Source organism: Protomyctophum parallelum, assembly GCF_964188405.1.
Source record: "Protomyctophum parallelum genome assembly, chromosome: 12".
In the NCBI taxonomy this organism is placed as follows: Eukaryota; Metazoa; Chordata; class Actinopteri; order Myctophiformes; family Myctophidae; genus Protomyctophum; species Protomyctophum parallelum.
In genome coordinates this window covers 34,428,369-34,445,566 of record NC_139712.1, presented here as the reverse complement: position 1 = coordinate 34,445,566, position 17,198 = coordinate 34,428,369, and the positions used below count along the sequence as shown (strand labels likewise).

The window sequence follows — 17,198 nt, the reverse complement described above, 5'->3', positions numbered from 1 at the left end:
ATACAAAATAATAATACAAACACAAATAATTAAATACATTTGAATATTTCAACACCACCAAAAGGCCCCTGTGAAAGTGAAAACTATACACTTGTAACGTCACTGACGACTCCTTGGTGTGTTTGAGCCTATTTCCAATCCAAAAACCCGCCCCCGAACATGGACTATTACAATTTGATTGGATGCCTACAAAAAAGGGGCATGGCATATTTTGACAGCCGCCCGAGATAGATCAGAAATCCCATGCGTCTATCATGAGAAAATCTGCCTGGTGTAGTTTAATCTAATAATATCCGAAAACTACAATACCCACAATTCAGAGCAGTTACAAACACAACAAGGAAGTGGCATGGTGCTTGAATCTCTCTTCTTGCTGTAATCTTCTTAGGAAGAGGAGACAGCAGCAGGTTTTCTAAACGCAGCCTAAAGGTATCAAAAGGATTAGCCTGCGTTTATTCCTTACAGAAAATCCCTACCAAACGATGGCTCACTCGTTTATTTGGTTTAGATGACCGAAAACTGGGAAAACAAACTAAATCTAAATCCAGGGAGAGAGAAAAGGAGAGTGTGAGGGAGTGTTTTTGACAGTTCATTCATCATAGGAGAGCCGACGTTACACCTGCTTTTATGGTCGAACCTTTACGGAGAGGACAGTGCACAAAGGTAGGTCATAAAGGTGTAACTAATGCACGTATTGTAGGACAGTGCACTGCATGGTTATCAAACTTCTTCATGTCAACGAAGGACCCCCAAATAGATATGTATTTGGCCGTGCACAACATCTTCTGAACATAGATTTGTGTTGTTAAAATCTTTTGAAAGTATATGATCTACAAGCTATCCGCTATTTTCAAATAGCCTATTTATAGATATAGGGTTTAAGTTATTAAACTGATATTTGTGCTATATTGACACATTTTTCTGGAACTCTTTCAAGGCCACTTTGACCACTGATGTACGACAGATGTCAGATTTAGTATGTGTTTTATACAACAGCAATAAGATCCCTCGTTAAAAATTGCTCTTGTCCTGATGTGGAGAAGTATGCTGTTTTTACAATAATTGTTAGTCTCATTATTACCAGTTAGAAGTGGGGTGCAGCAATTGTCAGGCATACAGCCTTGCAGCCATATAAAGACAGTGATCAAGACATAGCCTACTACAGTATATTTAAAGGTCCAGTATGTATCATTAACCTGCATTTGCATTAAAAGAATAATATATATATATATATATATATATATATAATTTTACCAGATCATCTCCCTCTACAGTATAGAGGGAGGGAGATGATCTGGTATAATGTTTTCTTTTTGTTTTTCTCATTTTTATCTCATTTCTTATGGTCTATACCAACAGCCACTGACTGGACTAGTGTGGTGGTGTTTACCTGCAGAAACACACTGCCCTCTTGCTGTACTTTGGTGTTTTCACTGTTTGTTTTGGTAGACAGGGATTAGCCTAAGATTTAAACTCTCGTAGCCTAGATGTAATTATTGATTCTGATTTCTGACGTCATCATGACGTCAGAATCGATAAATATATATCTACTAGTCTAAATAATAGCCTAGACAGGAATGTATCGGGGTTAACTGCTTTTTTCAAAAGATCTGGAAAAGAATATTTTTTAACCATTCATTTGTAACAACACCTTGTATTGGGGAGGCACCAAATATTTCCAGAAGCATTAAGCGTGTGACCAAAATACTTAATTAATTTGAGCATGAAACCTTTGACATGAAAATGAAGGTTTGAGAAACCCCAGCTTTACCTGCTTTCCCACCCTCCCCCTCTCCGTGTCTGCAGACCCAGAGAGGTCCACACAGCAGCAGACATTCACCATGAAGATGATCACCTTCTTCCTGATGGGCCTGGCGGTCCACCTGGTCTTCTTCGCCTCCATCTTTGACATCTACTTCACGTCTCCGCTGGTCCACGGCATGACGCCCCACGCTGTGGAGCTGCCGCCGCCGGCCTCCAGGCTGGTGCTGGTGGTGGCAGACGGCCTCAGGGCCGACAGCCTCTACACCCTGCACCCCGACGGCTCGTCCAGGGCTCCATACCTGAGGTTAGAGGCTACCAGCCTGGAGGAAAATATAACCTGTGTTCCAATGGATCCAATGTCGTTATTATTTAGTCACAACAACAGTCATTCTATAAAAAATCTTTACAAAAATCTTTGAAAATGGCTGATCCAGAAGCTTAGTGTTACATTACATTGCATTCAAACCTGGGTCTCCCGTGTGGGAAGGGACGCTAACCCCTAGCCCAAAGGTGAATTCCCCGTTGGTCATGGGAGATTAGGCTGTTGGTCTTTAGGCAGAGGCTATGAGCCACTCTGCTATATCATATAATACACAGCTTGTGAAAAAAAAAATCAACATCGTCACATAAACAAATCAATCAAATAATCAACGGTCATGATTTCGCTTGTTTCTAGCATTGTGTTGGGGTCATTTAATTTGTGAGTAAGTGTGGTTGTGTTTGTGTCATCCTATCAGAGGTGTGATGGAGCAGAGGGGTACATGGGGAGTTTCACACACCCGTGTTCCCACCGAGTCTCGACCAGGCCATGTTGCTCTCATCGCTGGATTCTATGAGGATGTTAGTGCTGTGGCTAAAGGTCTGTCTGTCCGTGTGTGTGTCTGTGTCGTTAAACTCAAAACACTAGGCTTATATAGCCTCCATCATGTGAACGTATAATGTGTGTGTTTGCTTCCAGTTGTGTGTGTTGGACTTGGAGGTATTTTACATACACTGGTGTGTGTGTGTGTGTGTGTGTGTGTGTGTGCAGGTTGGAAGGAGAACCCTGTGGAATTTGACTCTGTGTTCAATGAAAGCAGACACACCTGGTGCTGGGGTAGCCCCGACATTCTGCCCATGTTCGCCAAAGGTACACACTCACTCACGCACGCACGCACGCACACAGAGACACACACACACACACACACACACACACACATACACACTCACTCTGAGACCCATAAGGGTCCATTTAGGCCCCTGGTGGGCAGCCAGCCCATACAGACATACATGTTGGGTGCCCGTGGGCACCATGGTCTACTGTACTACCCAGCACAGACATGTTGGCAACATGTAAACATAATAAAGCATACACAGACACATGTTATGTTGTAGGTGCCAGTGGGGACCATGTCTACACACACACCTACCCAGCACAGGAGGAGGACTTTGCCTCCACAGATGCGTCCAGGTTGGATACCTGGGTGTTTGAAGAAGTCAAGGTGTGTTTGTATAGTTGGAATACTGATAATGATGATGATGAAATTGTGTGTCATAATCAAATGTTTTCAATAGCCTATTTTCTTGCCACAGTAATTACTGGACATTATACTGAAGCTCGAATCATCATCATTTTTTTTACATCATATTAATCTGCAGATCAGATAACCCTCACTCTATCCAGATGTTGCAATACCTTTTTTCACAATCCAGTATCAGTCCAATCTAGCAAATAGTGAGTTTGCATGTTCACTGTTGGTATAGCTGTCTGTTGGTGACAGTGTGTAATAGTGATTGTTGTTGTGGTCCTGGTGAGCCAGGCATTCTTCCAGTCAGCAGAGTCTAACTCCAGTCTGAAGAGCAGTCTACTGGAGGATCAGAATGTGTTCTTCCTTCATCTGCTGGGCATCGATACCAACGGCCACGCACACAGGCCCATGTCGCAGTGAGTTGGAAACCCTGTATTGTATTTGATATTCGATTATGTCATGTGTACATTATATTATATCTTGATTGAATAGTATACTGTATTAACAGGGGGGGGGGGATGGGGGGGAGGGATGCTAGTCCCACATGGCTCCCTCTGTGGAGCTAAAATGTTTTAAATAATTTAAGAACCACTAAATAATATTATGTCTGCCCCTTTTTCACTGTAACTGAACAATGCATTGTAACACACTGTATCACATATTTGTGATCATTAAATTGAGCTATACTGTACTGTACTGTATGCCAAGACACTGTTATTTATAAAGCACATTGGATGACAGAGTTGACTCAAAGTGCTTTACAATCAAGGATGACCAAACAATATAAAAACATGATGGCCACAATAAAATCACAGTCCATAAAAGCAAGGACAACATGGAGGACACACAATTTGTAATAAAATCAAAAGCAATACTGTATAGTATACTGTATACTAGTGTATCATAATCTTGTTGAGTGAAATACTGGTACCTTGATCTTTTTTTGTAACTCTTGGGTAGCCAACTGTGAATAGTTGAGCTGCAGCACTGTAAGACAGTGACAGACATATACACACACACACAGAAATATTGTATCAGCATATTTCAACTTTATATAATTGCATAGAATAATGCCCTACTACTACTTCGTTATAGTACACAGTGTTGCCAAAAGTAGAAAAATAAATGCAGGCCTACAAGCTCACAACGTGTCGTATGTTGTTGTATGATGTATGATGTTGTATTGGACAAGCTCTGTGGGGTTTATAAATATTTAAGCAATGAAAAGCATTAACAAGAGCTTCTGACTAAATAATACAGTTATTTTGTTCCATGACCTGAAAAGCACCTGACAGCAACGCGTGTGTGTGTGTGTGTGTGTGTGTGTGTGTGTGTGTGTGTGTGTGTGTGTGTGTGTGTGTGTGTGTGTGTGTGTGTGTGTGTGTGTGTGTGTGTGTGTGTGTGTGTGTGTGTGTGTGTGTGTGTGTGTGTGTGTGTGTGTGTACTGTGCAGGGAGTATAAGGAGAATATAGGCCTGGTAGACGCGGGCGTAGAGAAGCTGGTATCCCTGGTGGAAGACTTCTATGGTCAAGATGGGAGAACGGCCTATGTGTTCACCTCTGATCACGGCATGACCAACTGGGGTAAGATGGTGTGGTGTGTGTGTGTGTGTGCGTGTGTGTAGAATCATCCTCTTGTGCTGTGTTCACACTGGCAGATACAAAAGCAACAAAGTGACAGTATATCTGTACAAAAAATATATATAAAGGAAAATAAAGCCTGGGGTCAAAAAGAACATGGATTTTGCAGCAGCTACAAACGTCAGGCGTATCACTGGCTACGTACGTTACTGGCTCCCATTGAAAATGAATGGTAGCCTGTAGCTCTGTATATTCATACCGCTGGCTTATTCCATTGAAAATGAAGGGTAGCTCTGTATATTCATACCGCTGGCTTATTCCATTGAAAATGAATGGTAGCCCGTAGCTTTGCATCTTGATATTGTTGGCTTCCTTTGAAAAATGAATGCTAGCGTGTCGCTTGGTATCTGCCAGATGCGCAGAACACTGAATGAATGAACCGGACATTTTTCATGATCTATTAAAAGATCCCATGTGTTATACTTGTGTGTCTGTGTGTTTCCAGGTTCGCATGGTGCAGGCCACCCCTCTGAGACTCTGACTCCATTAGTAGCGTGGGGAGCAGGGGTTCAAAACGCCAAGAGAGTCACCGAGCCTCAACCATACAGCGATGGATACCTGCAAGGTACCTGATCATAGACACCTCGTATCTTTTTAATGTTTTTTACTAAATGAATGCCATACTTCATCATACAAGAGTCTCGCACAAAAGTAGTGGAAAGGGGCCGATCTACAAGCTCACATGTGAGCTTGTAGGTCAGCTATTTTAACCTTTTGTTAATGTTTTGCCTGCTTGTATGATTCCTCTCTCCAGACTGGCATCTGGAGCATCTCCGTAGGGTGGATGTCAACCAGGTGAGGAATCAAGCTCATAACGCGTCGCATCGCAATACATTGTTAGCTTGTAGACTTTAAATATCCATAAGTATAAAATAGGGTTTAAGTGGTTAAACTGATTGTGATGCTATATTAATTTGCTGGGGACCACCTGGAACCCCCTCAAGGACCCCTGTACAGTAAACATGACACAATCTTGATGAGAGCGTGACGTTTTGTGTGCAGGCTGACATCGCTCCCCTCATGGCTTCTCTCATTGGAGTGTCCTTCCCTCTCAACTCTGTGGTAATTTGATCATTTGCAGCTTTGATTTATGAGAGTCATAAATGCCTGAACCTTTCAGGCAGTGCATGTGTTGTTGATCAATTCTGAGAGCACAAAGGAAATGTTTAAATCAAATCTCTCATTCTAGCTACCGTGTGATAACTGTAAAATCCAGAATTTAGCACAATCTGTTTTAGAAATCTTTCTTCCTTTTTTGTTTCAGGGTGTGTTACCTCTGCAGTACCTGAACAACAGTGACCAGTTCAAAGCACAAAGCATGTACACTAATGCCATTCAAATAATGGAAAAGTTCAAGGTACAATGCCATTTACTACTAGTCATTAGTATTCATCTTACAACCATTCATTTTACATGTCCAAGCGTAAATAATGTTTTGGTGAATTGCCGGTTATACAGTTAAGCCTCTCTGTGTGAGTCTAGTCTAGTGTGTGAACTACTGCAAGCCTATCTCTATTCTAATTTATTTTGTCTCTTTTTTTTCGTAGGTGAAAATGGCTCAGAAAAAAGAAACAACTTTATCTTTTCTGTTCACTCCATACAAGTAAGTCATCAGTGGTTGAGTCATTTCTGTTGATTTCTGTTTACTGAGTTAACTGTCAACTTAATACAATATGCTATTTGCATAAGAAGCCTCAGGCACACCTGTGGGGCTGAGAGGCCGCCATGGGAAACAGAAGGTCCCAGGTTTGCAGTGATGGGCAAGCTACTTGGAAAATGTAGTAAGCTACACTACCAGTTACTCTCTATTAAATATAGCTCAACTACAACGAAGCTATCCCCAGATAATTGTAGCAAGCTACACTATAAGCTACATGGCAAAAGTAGCTAGCTACATGGACTAAATATTTTCTATCAACTTAATGATCAAGTTTCCACTGAACAAATAGCCTAATAGGCAGGCAAAAATGCTGAGTTTGATTGTTTATTAAAAAACAAACAGGAAACAAGCCCTCTGTCTGGCTTTTGGTGTCAACTTTTTCACATTTACTTGTATTAATGTACCTTGCGGTGTCAGGAGCCGGCTGATTCATGTGTTCAGTGTTGGGAAAGTTCTTTTTTTTATTAACTATAGTTCAGTTCACAGTTAAATTTTTTAAAGGAACTAATTCAGTTCATAATTCAACATTTTGAACTAAAGTTCATGGTTCCAAAAAATGAACGATTTTAGTTATTATTATTATTATTTATTTTTTATTATTATTATTGCCACAGCCTAGCCATTTGCACACCAGCTGAGAGACATAATTTAGACTAGAGAATGCTAGTCTCTCAAGACAGACTGTTGCCTCGATAGGCACTGTTTTACCGAATATTTGAGGATGGGATACTCAGATTGAGAGAATGCTGACAGGCACTTAAATGAGATGTTAATGTCCTGTAGGTAGACTTAGAAATAAAACTAGTGTTGACTAATCAATACAAGTGGCTCTTATTTTGATGGGGCAGTTTCTGCACAAGAAGTCCGTTTGACTTGTAAACAAGCTACGATGAATGAGCTGTCAAAGTACTATAGTCGCTAAACCACGTTAGCGATCAAATTTTTCAATATGAAAACTTTCACTTAGACAATAATGTAGGTTACACACGCTGGAATTAAACATGGAACCTGCAGGCAGCATTAGGTGAGTAATTCATTGTGTTGTGCTAGAGATAAAAGGACAGCTGCTGCGTGGGATCCTCTTGCTTAACAACATAACTGTGTCAGACTCTTCTTATCTAAACCAACCAATCATGGATTTTTTTCCAGGGATTTTTTTCCAGGGATTTTTTCCCCCCACAAAACTTTATTTAACAGTCAATTTGTAACGTATAGCTTTTGTTGAAAGCTACATCACTACTTGGGTCTAAAAATAGCTACACTACAAAAAACGCTACTTGGTTCAAAAGGAGTGAAGCTACCATCAAGCTACTGATAAATGTAGTTAAGCTATGTAGCTTCGCTACTTGTAGCTAGCTACTGCCCAACACTGCAGGTTTGTACCCAAGCTTATAGTGAACAAGGCCCATTGTGTTTTTGTTTCCCAGACCGTTGACAGAGTCCAAGCAGGATGAGTTCACCCAACAGGCCACAAGGCTGTTTCAACTGGAGAAGTTTGACGAAGCTGTGAGTGCAAAACACACTACTTCATACCTTGTTAATATATCTTGCATGTATGATTTCTGTATTCTCCTCTCACACTCTTGCTCTTATCTACTTCCCTCTGCTAATTTAGGCATTTACACAACATTTCTAGCCATTTAATTAATCCATTTTAGTATTTTCTTTTCTTTCACTCACCCCTCCATGTGGTGCCAGATCTCCCTGTGCAGGTCTCTGATCTCCCATGCGCTGGAGGGCCTGGTGTACTACCACACCTATGACAGGTTCTTCCTGGGTTGCAGTGTGGTGCTGGGCTTCGTAGGCTGGACCTCATATGTAGTCCTGGTCATCCTGAAGACCCACGCCAGCCTCCGCAGACCGCCCGGCCACACCCACACGGTCAGGACACACACACATACATGTTCACTGTATCTGTGCTGTTTATTATCGGGAGTGTATATGATAATCAGTCTTGGCAGACTTTGCAAGAGAAACAACCGCTCTGGTGACCAGGTCTACAAAAACAAGCGCCACGCTGGATGGTGTATTTCTGTGGCACCTAAGGAGGAGGACATTCTGAAGAAGACATTAAACATGCAATAAAGCGTGTGCGTGCGTGCGGTTCTTTGTGTGTTCATGTTTGTTTGTCTTTGTTGCAGATCCAGGGTCACACTCTGGTGAGGCTGTGCGTGTGTGTGGTGGTGCTCATCACAACCTTCCTGCTGCTGCAGAGAAGCCCCGTTACTTACTACATCTACACACTACTACCTGTCCCTGTGTGGTACTGTGTACTGAAGGAGTGAGTCTCTATACTATATACTACTATATTGCATGGAAGTGTCTTCAGAGACAGTGAGGTAGAAAGCAGATCACTTCAATAGAGAACACAGCATTCACAATCTATTCCAACAACATTTCGTCGCCCATTAGGCAGAAACCTCCTATCTCCATATGTAATCTTGGCTATTTTTACAATTGTATTGAGGTTTCCCCTCCGCCCCTCGACAGTGACGATTTCAAAGTGAAGTGATATAGAGCAGACATTGATTGAGGCCACGCCTGGTCAGGCTGCACCACAGCCTTCATTACAATCTGCTCCATTCATGTCTCTTCCTCTCCTTTCATGTTAGGATGAAAGGATTCTCGTTGATTTAAATCATTCCTGTAAGCAGCAGAGACCATGAGGGTTTATGTAAGATGTTTCTGAACATGTATGCTATTGCTAATTTGACCAATTGAAAATAGTCTTTTATCTTACAATAAATGTAATGTATATTAGTGCTTGACTTTATCAGCCACATGCTTTATGGTTATATGCCTGATTTAGACTTGACATCTGCCTTTTTCAGTGTGCGACACTGGTACACAAACACGTATAATATCTTAGAGCAGTACAACCCTCTTCATATCAAGGTTATTTATTCTGCACTTGAGCCTCGGACCACTTTTATAGTAAGATACCGGTTAGCTCTATATTCTGATAGTACTCATTGCTATAGTAGAGTTATAGTTATAGAAACAGGGGTCTAACCGTCTCTCCAATAAAAAGAAAAAAGCTTTTTCAGGCAGGGATACCCACCTCATCCAATCAAGAGCCCACAGGTTGAGAACAGCTGACTTACTGTACATTACTTTGTTTTAGTTTTTTTCTGTTTTTTTGTTTTTTTCTCCAGGTTTGAAACGTTTACAGATCTGATCCGCTCAGCTCCCACTCTGCCTCTATGTAAATGTTTGGGCTATTTCCTGCTGGTCACATTTGGCATCGAGCTACTGGCAAGTATCTTTTAATAACTGATGTCTTGTACCTCTTTTTGTACACTTGCTTATTGTTTCTATTGCTTTAGTAATGTTTACTGTAACCCCCACCGCCTAGATGCACTTTGCCTCTTTAGGGGACTGCATTTCCGTCCACAAATTCACTGCCCAAACATCTACATTCATTCAATTTGAGGATATACCTTCTTTAAATATATATATTTTTATCCCACGATTTTGTAACCCATTTTTCACCCCTGTGTCAATCATCTAATGTGATCCTGGGCTCTACACACCCTCCACCAACCTAGTCCCCATATATGGGGGACAAGGGGAGAGCAACGGACTTGAACTCATGCTTCCTTCATGCCTGAGTGTCCAAGTTGCTCCTTTACACCTGACAGGGGGGAGTTTCCCTGGTTGGACGTAGCGCGTGGAAGGAACACGTTATTCCAACCAGTTCCTTTCCCCTCCATCAGGCGCCCCGGCTGGCCAGGGGGAGGCAGTTTAGTGACCAGGATTACTGCATGTTTTTTGTGAGGGTACCTACCCTAGGGGACACGGGGAGAACATGCAAACTCCACACAGAAAGGCCTTTTCGCCAACCCCGCCTTCGGGTATGGGCACTGATGACGCGGAGGAGGAAACACGCCCACAGCATCCCGAGCGGGAATCGAACCCAGGACCTTCTAGCTGTGAGGCGACAGCACTACCAGCTGTGCCACCGTGCCCCCGAGGATATACCTTCTGATGAATGACTCCTCAGAGAGAAACTTCTGAATGCCTACCATTATATCTTTGTTTCTCCTCTGTCCCACGGAGCTCAGTTTGCCTTTTGCTGCCCCCAGGTGGTGAGTTTCTTCCATCGTGCCGTGCTGACTGTAGGCCTGGTTGTTCTCTCTGCCTGGCCCCTCCTGTCTGGACTCTACGGCAGAGCCAAGGTAGACAAATCATCATCATATTGTTTATTTCACCAGATATAAGTCTCATTGAGATGAAGGACTGACCTGGCCAACAGTAAGGGTTGGGATCTTTTAGGAGTTTACTTATTCCGATTTCCTCTTAATGTCATTTTGCATGAACACAAATTCAATCATACATACAGTAATGCATACATATTGTCGTAGTGGTTCTAAAAGTGAGGTCCAGGGACCCTCTTGGTTACTTAAGGGGCTTCCAAATGGACCCTTACTTACAGGGCGTGTACATAACTCTGAACATTGTGATTTTTATTATTTATTTTTGTATTTGATTTATGTATTGTGAATCTGATAACTACATTGAGTAGCATAAATCATGTTTGGTTGTAAATGGGATAGGCATTTATAAGCTTTTAGCTTCAGCCTTTCATCACCTTTGTGTGACAGTTTCCTTGTATTGTTGTATAATCTGTACTTGACACTGTAAGATGATCAATAAACAAATCCAATGTGTTTCGGGTTCAAATCTGCTGCTGAGTCAATCAAATGAAGCTATGAGATACTGACCAATATCTTCACAGCCCACCAGGCCCACTGGTTGAGAACATCTGCCTAAAAAGCTGTTCTTTGTGTTCATGTGTAGTTTGGATCAGTGAGCTGGTTCATGGGGTGTTTGTGTCTGGCTGTCTTTCCCCTGATGCCAGTGGTTGGTAGAGAGGCTGATGTCAACATGGTGTGAGTATCCTATCCATTCAATGGAACTCCTACTGGTTGTTTTTATTAGGGGCCACACAGAGTGCCTTTTGAGCCGGCAGCACCAGTCTGCCATGCATTTCTATTTTAACCCATTTCAACCCATTCATGTGTGTGTGGTCATCATGTGATGTGATGTGTAACCACTAACCATGGTAACGGTGTGTTGATCAGTTCCTGTGCAGGTGTGCTCACCCTCTTCACTTCAGCCTGCTACCTGTGGTCGTCACGACAACGCACCTTGCTTCGCCGTGGCGACACACAGCAGTTCGTCTCCCAGGTAACAAGAGTGTGTGGGTGGGTGGGTGGGTAGGTAGGTAGGTGGGTATGTAGGTGAGTGTGTGGGTGGGTGGGTAGGTAGGTAGGTGGGTATGTAGGTGAGTGTGTGGGTGGGTGGGTGGGTAGGTAGGTAGGTGGGTATGTAGGTGAGTGTGTGGGTGGGTGGGTAGGTAGGTAGGTGGGTATGTAGGTGAGTGTGTGGGTGGGTGGGTGGGTGGGTAGGTAGGTGGGTATGTAGGTGATTCACGAACTGCAGTCTTCTGAAAATGAAGACCTTACAGCAGCTCTCATAGAAGTCTCAGAGCACCAGCGTATGCCACTCCGTCCACCAGAGGGTGCTGTGGTTCAACAAGTTCAACTGTTGATGTAAAAACATGTATTATTAATACAGATGGTCCATGTGGTGGTATGTGCAGTCAGTGCTGTTGATGCAATGCATGTACAGTATTGTATAATAATAATAATAAAACTTTATTTGTATAGCACCTTTCATGACATGAAATGCAGCTCAAAGTGCTTTACAGAACAATGGAGAATAAAAGAAAAGCAAGGCAACAACATTAAAAAACAAGCAGTAATGCAATACAGTGAGGACATGAATAACAAAAATATAAAAGATCAATTAAAAGCAATGTTGTAGAAGTGGGTCTTGAGCTGAGCTTTAAAAATGTCTACAGAGGCTGCCTGACGAAGGTACAGTGGGAGCTTGTTCCATGCCGACGGCCCGTAGAAGCAAAAAGCTGCTTCCCCGTATTTTTTAGTTGCCATTTTCTTAGGCAAAGCGAGCAGGCCAGCAGTGGAAGACCAGTTAGGGGGCGGTTTGGGACATATTTAGGTCATGTAGGTAGGAAGGTGAGAGACCAAATATATTTATTTGTATGTGTATTATGTGCACAGATGGTGCATGTGGCAGTGTGTGCGTACATACCGACTCTGACACACTCCAGTCTGCAACAGAAACGAGGCCTGCCTCTCCTCAACCAGATCATCAGCTGGACCACGTTAGGTGAGCGTGTGCATTTTCCTTGTCTATGATCTTCCAACATCAAAACAATGGGATCTGTAATCACATGATATGATAACATAAGTATTTACCTTATTTTATCTAGTGCCATACAGTCGGTAAAATGGTCGTGTGTGTGTGTGTGTGTGTGTGTGTGTGTGTGTGTGTGTGCGTGTGTGTGTGTGTGTGTGTGTGTGTGTAGGCTCCTCCATACTGGTTCCATTGATGAGTTCCACCAGGATGTTCCATCGACTGCTCAGTATATTCCTCTCTCTAACAGCTACATTCCTGCTGCTCAGCACCGGGTAACACTCGACTACACAGTCACACACACATACACATTAATGCAGAAACGCATTTAACATGAGATTGTGTGTGCGTGTGCAGGTCAGAGGCTCTGTTCCCTCCTGTCTTGTCTTGGCTCATGTATGTGTGGATCAACATAGAACAGGAAGCCATGCTGTCTCAGGGCGTCTCTGGTAGACAGGAGGTAATTAGAATAAAAACAACAAGAATTACTTATACCAGTGGTTCTCAAACATTTCCATGTCAAGGACCCCCAAATGTGGCCGTGGACCCTAGTGAAAAAATATATAAACGTGTACGTGTGTTTGTGTGTGTGTGTGTGCGTGTGTGTTTTAGCTGTCCACCATCGACTTCTCAGAGAACATTGACATCACCAAGGTCCGACAGCTGAAGTTGGATGACATCAGGCGATCTTATTTTTTTGTATCCTTGTTGCTGCAGCACTCCTTGCCTTCTTCTTGCACTACACTCACAAGTAGTAGTAGTGCACACACATACCTATCTGCCACACATTTACTCTGTGTCATCATCAAATCATGATCTTTATTACTTTATTTATTATTACTCAGTATCTGGGGAAAAATGCTAGTTAGGTGGCAATCAGGGCTTGACAGTGCGAGCAGGTACTCTAGTAAAGAAAAACACATTACTGTATTTGATAACTTTTCATTGTGCCCCTAAAATTATTTGTGTGCTACTATATTTTTCTATTTCTGTGTATTTCAAGTGTCAAGCCTGGCAATAGGTCAAGAAGTAGATTCTAGGCTCTTAACTGGCCTTCTAGAGTCTACTCTAGAAGGTCAGTTATTGATATACACATTGTCCTACACATCTAGGGACGAGCAGTGTATAAGATCCAGTGTTTAAGATCAAATTGGTTTTGGTTCTTTCCATGACTACAACTTTTCACAAGGTGTTCTTCATAATCACAGCATTCTTTGGCACAGGGAACATAGCTTCAATAAACAGGTTGGTCTGTGTGTATGCGCGTGCATGCGTCTTTGTGTGCGGGCCGGTGTGTCTACATCTGTGGTTCTCAAACATTTTAATGTCAAGGATGTCATCCCCAAATTAATAATTATGTACAGTATTTCACCATGGACCACGCATCTGAACAGATCTTTGTTGTTAAAATAGCAGATCTACAAACTCATAATGTATCGCATTGTGATAATAAGCAGATTATGTTTATGAAACATACATCAGAGATTTAAAATATTTTTGCTCTTGACTTTTATGATCTCCCTCTCTCCAGTTTCGACCCTGCATCTGTGTACTGCTTTCTCACCGTCTTTAACCCCTTCATCATGGGAGGGCTTATGATGTGGAAGGTATGTACACACGCACGCATGCACGTTGGCAGTGTGAGATTATGAGACCCCATTTCTCACCTCTCCAGTTCCTGTCATAATATGGTGACATAGTTTTTGTGAAATGAAAATGTATTTTTCAGTCATGTTTGTGGTAGTTCATGTTAAGCACATTCTATTAGTAAAATTGACTCATTACAACCACATACAGTGCAACACACGTACGTTTTACTAAATATAGTGGTTAAATGTCCTTTTGTCCCTGCAGGTCCTCATTCCATTCATAATAGTGATGTGTACATTTGAAACCATTCAGGTGGCAACACAGCTCTCTTCCAGAAGGTAATGCCACTCTCCACACTTTCAACCACTTTGGAGCCACCTCACATCTTTTCTTTTTTCTTTTTTAACTATTAACTAGTCTATCCATAAACATTTTTGGTTGGAACGCCTAAAGAGAGGGTGCCCTAGGTTTATAGACTGTTCATCAATCAGTAATTTTGTTGCTTGTCTTCAGTTAATAACTTTGTGAATAATATGCTGTGCTGATGGAGGAGGCTAGAGGGAGAGTCCATGGTATAGTAAGGGAAGTGGATTTGAGTAGGAGCGTCCAAAAAAGACCATCAGAAATTCTGATTGACGTCAAAATGTAGTTATCACCGCTCTTTCCGAAAATAAAATAAAAAGTTAGGACGTCGGAAGGTGCATGTATTGCGATTGTGCTTAAATCTGATGTTTTTGTTTTGTTTTCTGTTCTGCGTCTGTGATTCAATGTTTGTGAACTCTTGATATCAAAGTGAAATGTGTCTCAGACTAGTCACTTGTCTGTGTCTCTCTGTGTCTCTCTGTCTGTCTGTGTCTCCCTCTCTCTCTCTCTCTCTCTCTCTCTCTCTCTCTCTCTCTCTCTCTCTCTCTCTCTCTCTCTCTCTCTCTCTCTCTCTCTCTCTCTCTCTCTTCTCTCTCTCTCTCTCTCTCTCTCTCTCTCTCTCTCTCTCTCTCCCCTAGTTTGTTCCTGATTGTCTTAGTCATCTCAGACCTGATGGCTTTGGTAAGATACAGTATACAGTACATATCTTACATCAGTATAATATAAGAGTTTCAGGATTTCCCAAACTTTCAGCTCAAAACCCTAGGACCCAAACTGACCAAGACACATGATGAATTAACCATTAAATAGCTACAAGCTCACACCATGTACACGTGTATATTTGCACTGTTTCAAAAGTTTGTCATTTTAGGTTTTTGAAATAATGATAAAAAATATATATATTTTGAGGATTTTGAGTCCCTGTTTTAAATGGCTACATGTTATACTGTAGGACAAAACTTTTGACTTTAGTCTCACAACTAGAAGGGTCTGTGATTCTAACTTTTAGGGACATTGTCATTATGTTTGTATTGAGTGGGGAAAAACATAGTTTTGATTCTCTCTTCTCCTATGCAGCACTTTTTCTTCCTAGTTCAAGATTATGGAAGCTGGCTGGACATTGGCACTAGGTAAGCTAATGCACATCTCATTGTTCATTAATGTGTGACTATTAACATGCACACGCACACACACACACACACACACACACACACAATCATTTATATTCTGTCTAATGCACACAGCCCTTGAACGCTTTCCATGAATCTTATTTTCTTACTCTTCTTAAATATTCACACCCAAACCCGATTTTTTTTCCTACCGTAATTGTAAATCTTAATGTCATTACACAACAGGAGCGACGCAAATAAACTATCCGAAAATGTGTCACGATTATTGCCTCCATTCATACAGGTTGACGTTTTTATTGCCCCAGAATAATCTACCTCACTGAGAAACATAAATATGTTGCTTAATCGCCTCGTTATAATCACACTCGGTGGGCATATTCTCATGAATTAAGCAATTGCATGAAATAAACGCTCCTGCTACTATACTTGTGGGGACATTTGTACAATAGTAATACAACACACACACACACACACACACACACACACACACACAAACACCCCGAGTTGCGCGCTACGAGCTTGTAGGTCTGCTATTTTTGAAAAATCGAAGAACGACTGACATAGAAACATAGCTTTTTCAGAAAACTGTCATTTTCAAACTTCAAAATGTGTGTATGTGTGCTTTCTCTCCTCCAGCATCAGTCACTATGTGATAGTGATGTCCATGACAATCTTCCTGATGGTGCTGAGCCTGCTCACACACGTCCTCACCTCCTGCAGGCTCACTCTGTGGAACACACGCAAGATGCACTACCGCTGAGCCTGCTCTCTCTCTCTGTGTGTGTGTGTGTGTGTGTACTGTACAGTATGTATGTATGATGTAGTTTTATTTGTAATTTGCCATGTGAATACAGATAAGGCGTATCTCCAGGTACAGTATAAGGCCCCATTTACACTGGCAGCCAAATCCAGCCTGAATCTGATTTGTTTAAATAAGTCTAAAGACTCTAAACACAAACACATGACATGGAATCAGATTTTTTACAAATGCGACTTGAGACACATTCAGACGTGGTTTCAAAGATGATTTCAGGCGATCCGTCTCAGTCTGAATGCAGTAACTTTATATAAATCGGACGGATGTGGCTTGTTTGTGTTCAGACTTATTTAAACAACTCGTGTTCCAATCTGGATGTGGCACAGATCTGATTCAGGCTGCATTTGGCTGCCAGTCTGATCACAGATCTGTGACAGATCCGATCTGGTCACTTGCAAATGCAGTGTGACTGAACGGTTAGGACAAAAGATCAGATTTGAGAAATAAATCACATTTGAATTAGATTTGACTGGATGTGACTGCAGTCTAAATGGGGCTTAAGAA

General features: G+C 41.9%; 1 protein-coding gene across 1 annotated transcript; it reads left to right on the top strand.

Annotated features, from left to right (window-relative positions):
* The first annotated feature begins 350 nt into the window (after positions 1–350).
* On the top strand, positions 351–16,743 carry pign (phosphatidylinositol glycan anchor biosynthesis, class N). The gene is made up of 29 exons (XM_083778764.1): positions 351–663; positions 1,807–2,068; positions 2,502–2,623; positions 2,795–2,893; positions 3,139–3,245; positions 3,564–3,688; positions 4,725–4,855; positions 5,358–5,477; positions 5,667–5,707; positions 5,915–5,974; positions 6,177–6,269; positions 6,460–6,515; positions 8,000–8,078; positions 8,271–8,453; positions 8,714–8,853; positions 9,728–9,827; positions 10,658–10,750; positions 11,373–11,464; positions 11,657–11,762; positions 12,659–12,767; positions 12,967–13,069; positions 13,152–13,254; positions 13,407–13,493; positions 13,984–14,039; positions 14,326–14,401; positions 14,649–14,722; positions 15,386–15,428; positions 15,825–15,877; positions 16,514–16,743. The coding sequence occupies exons 2-29, from the start codon at positions 1,842–1,844 to the stop codon at positions 16,635–16,637; spliced, it is 2,802 nt and encodes a 933-aa protein (XP_083634890.1). The 5' UTR covers positions 351–663; positions 1,807–1,841; the 3' UTR covers positions 16,638–16,743.
* Positions 16,744–17,198: the final 455 nt, after the last annotated feature.

Coding starts and splice junctions, on each gene's coding strand:
- pign (XM_083778764.1), top strand. CDS start 1,842: ATGAAGATGATCACCTTCTTCCTGATGGGCCTGGCGGTCCACCTGGTC. Junction 2,069..2,501: donor TCCAGGGCTCCATACCTGAG/GTTAGAGGCTAC, acceptor TCATCCTATCAG/AGGTGTGATGGAGCAGAGGG. Junction 15,429..15,824: donor TCTCAGACCTGATGGCTTTG/GTAAGATACAGT, acceptor TCTCCTATGCAG/CACTTTTTCTTCCTAGTTCA.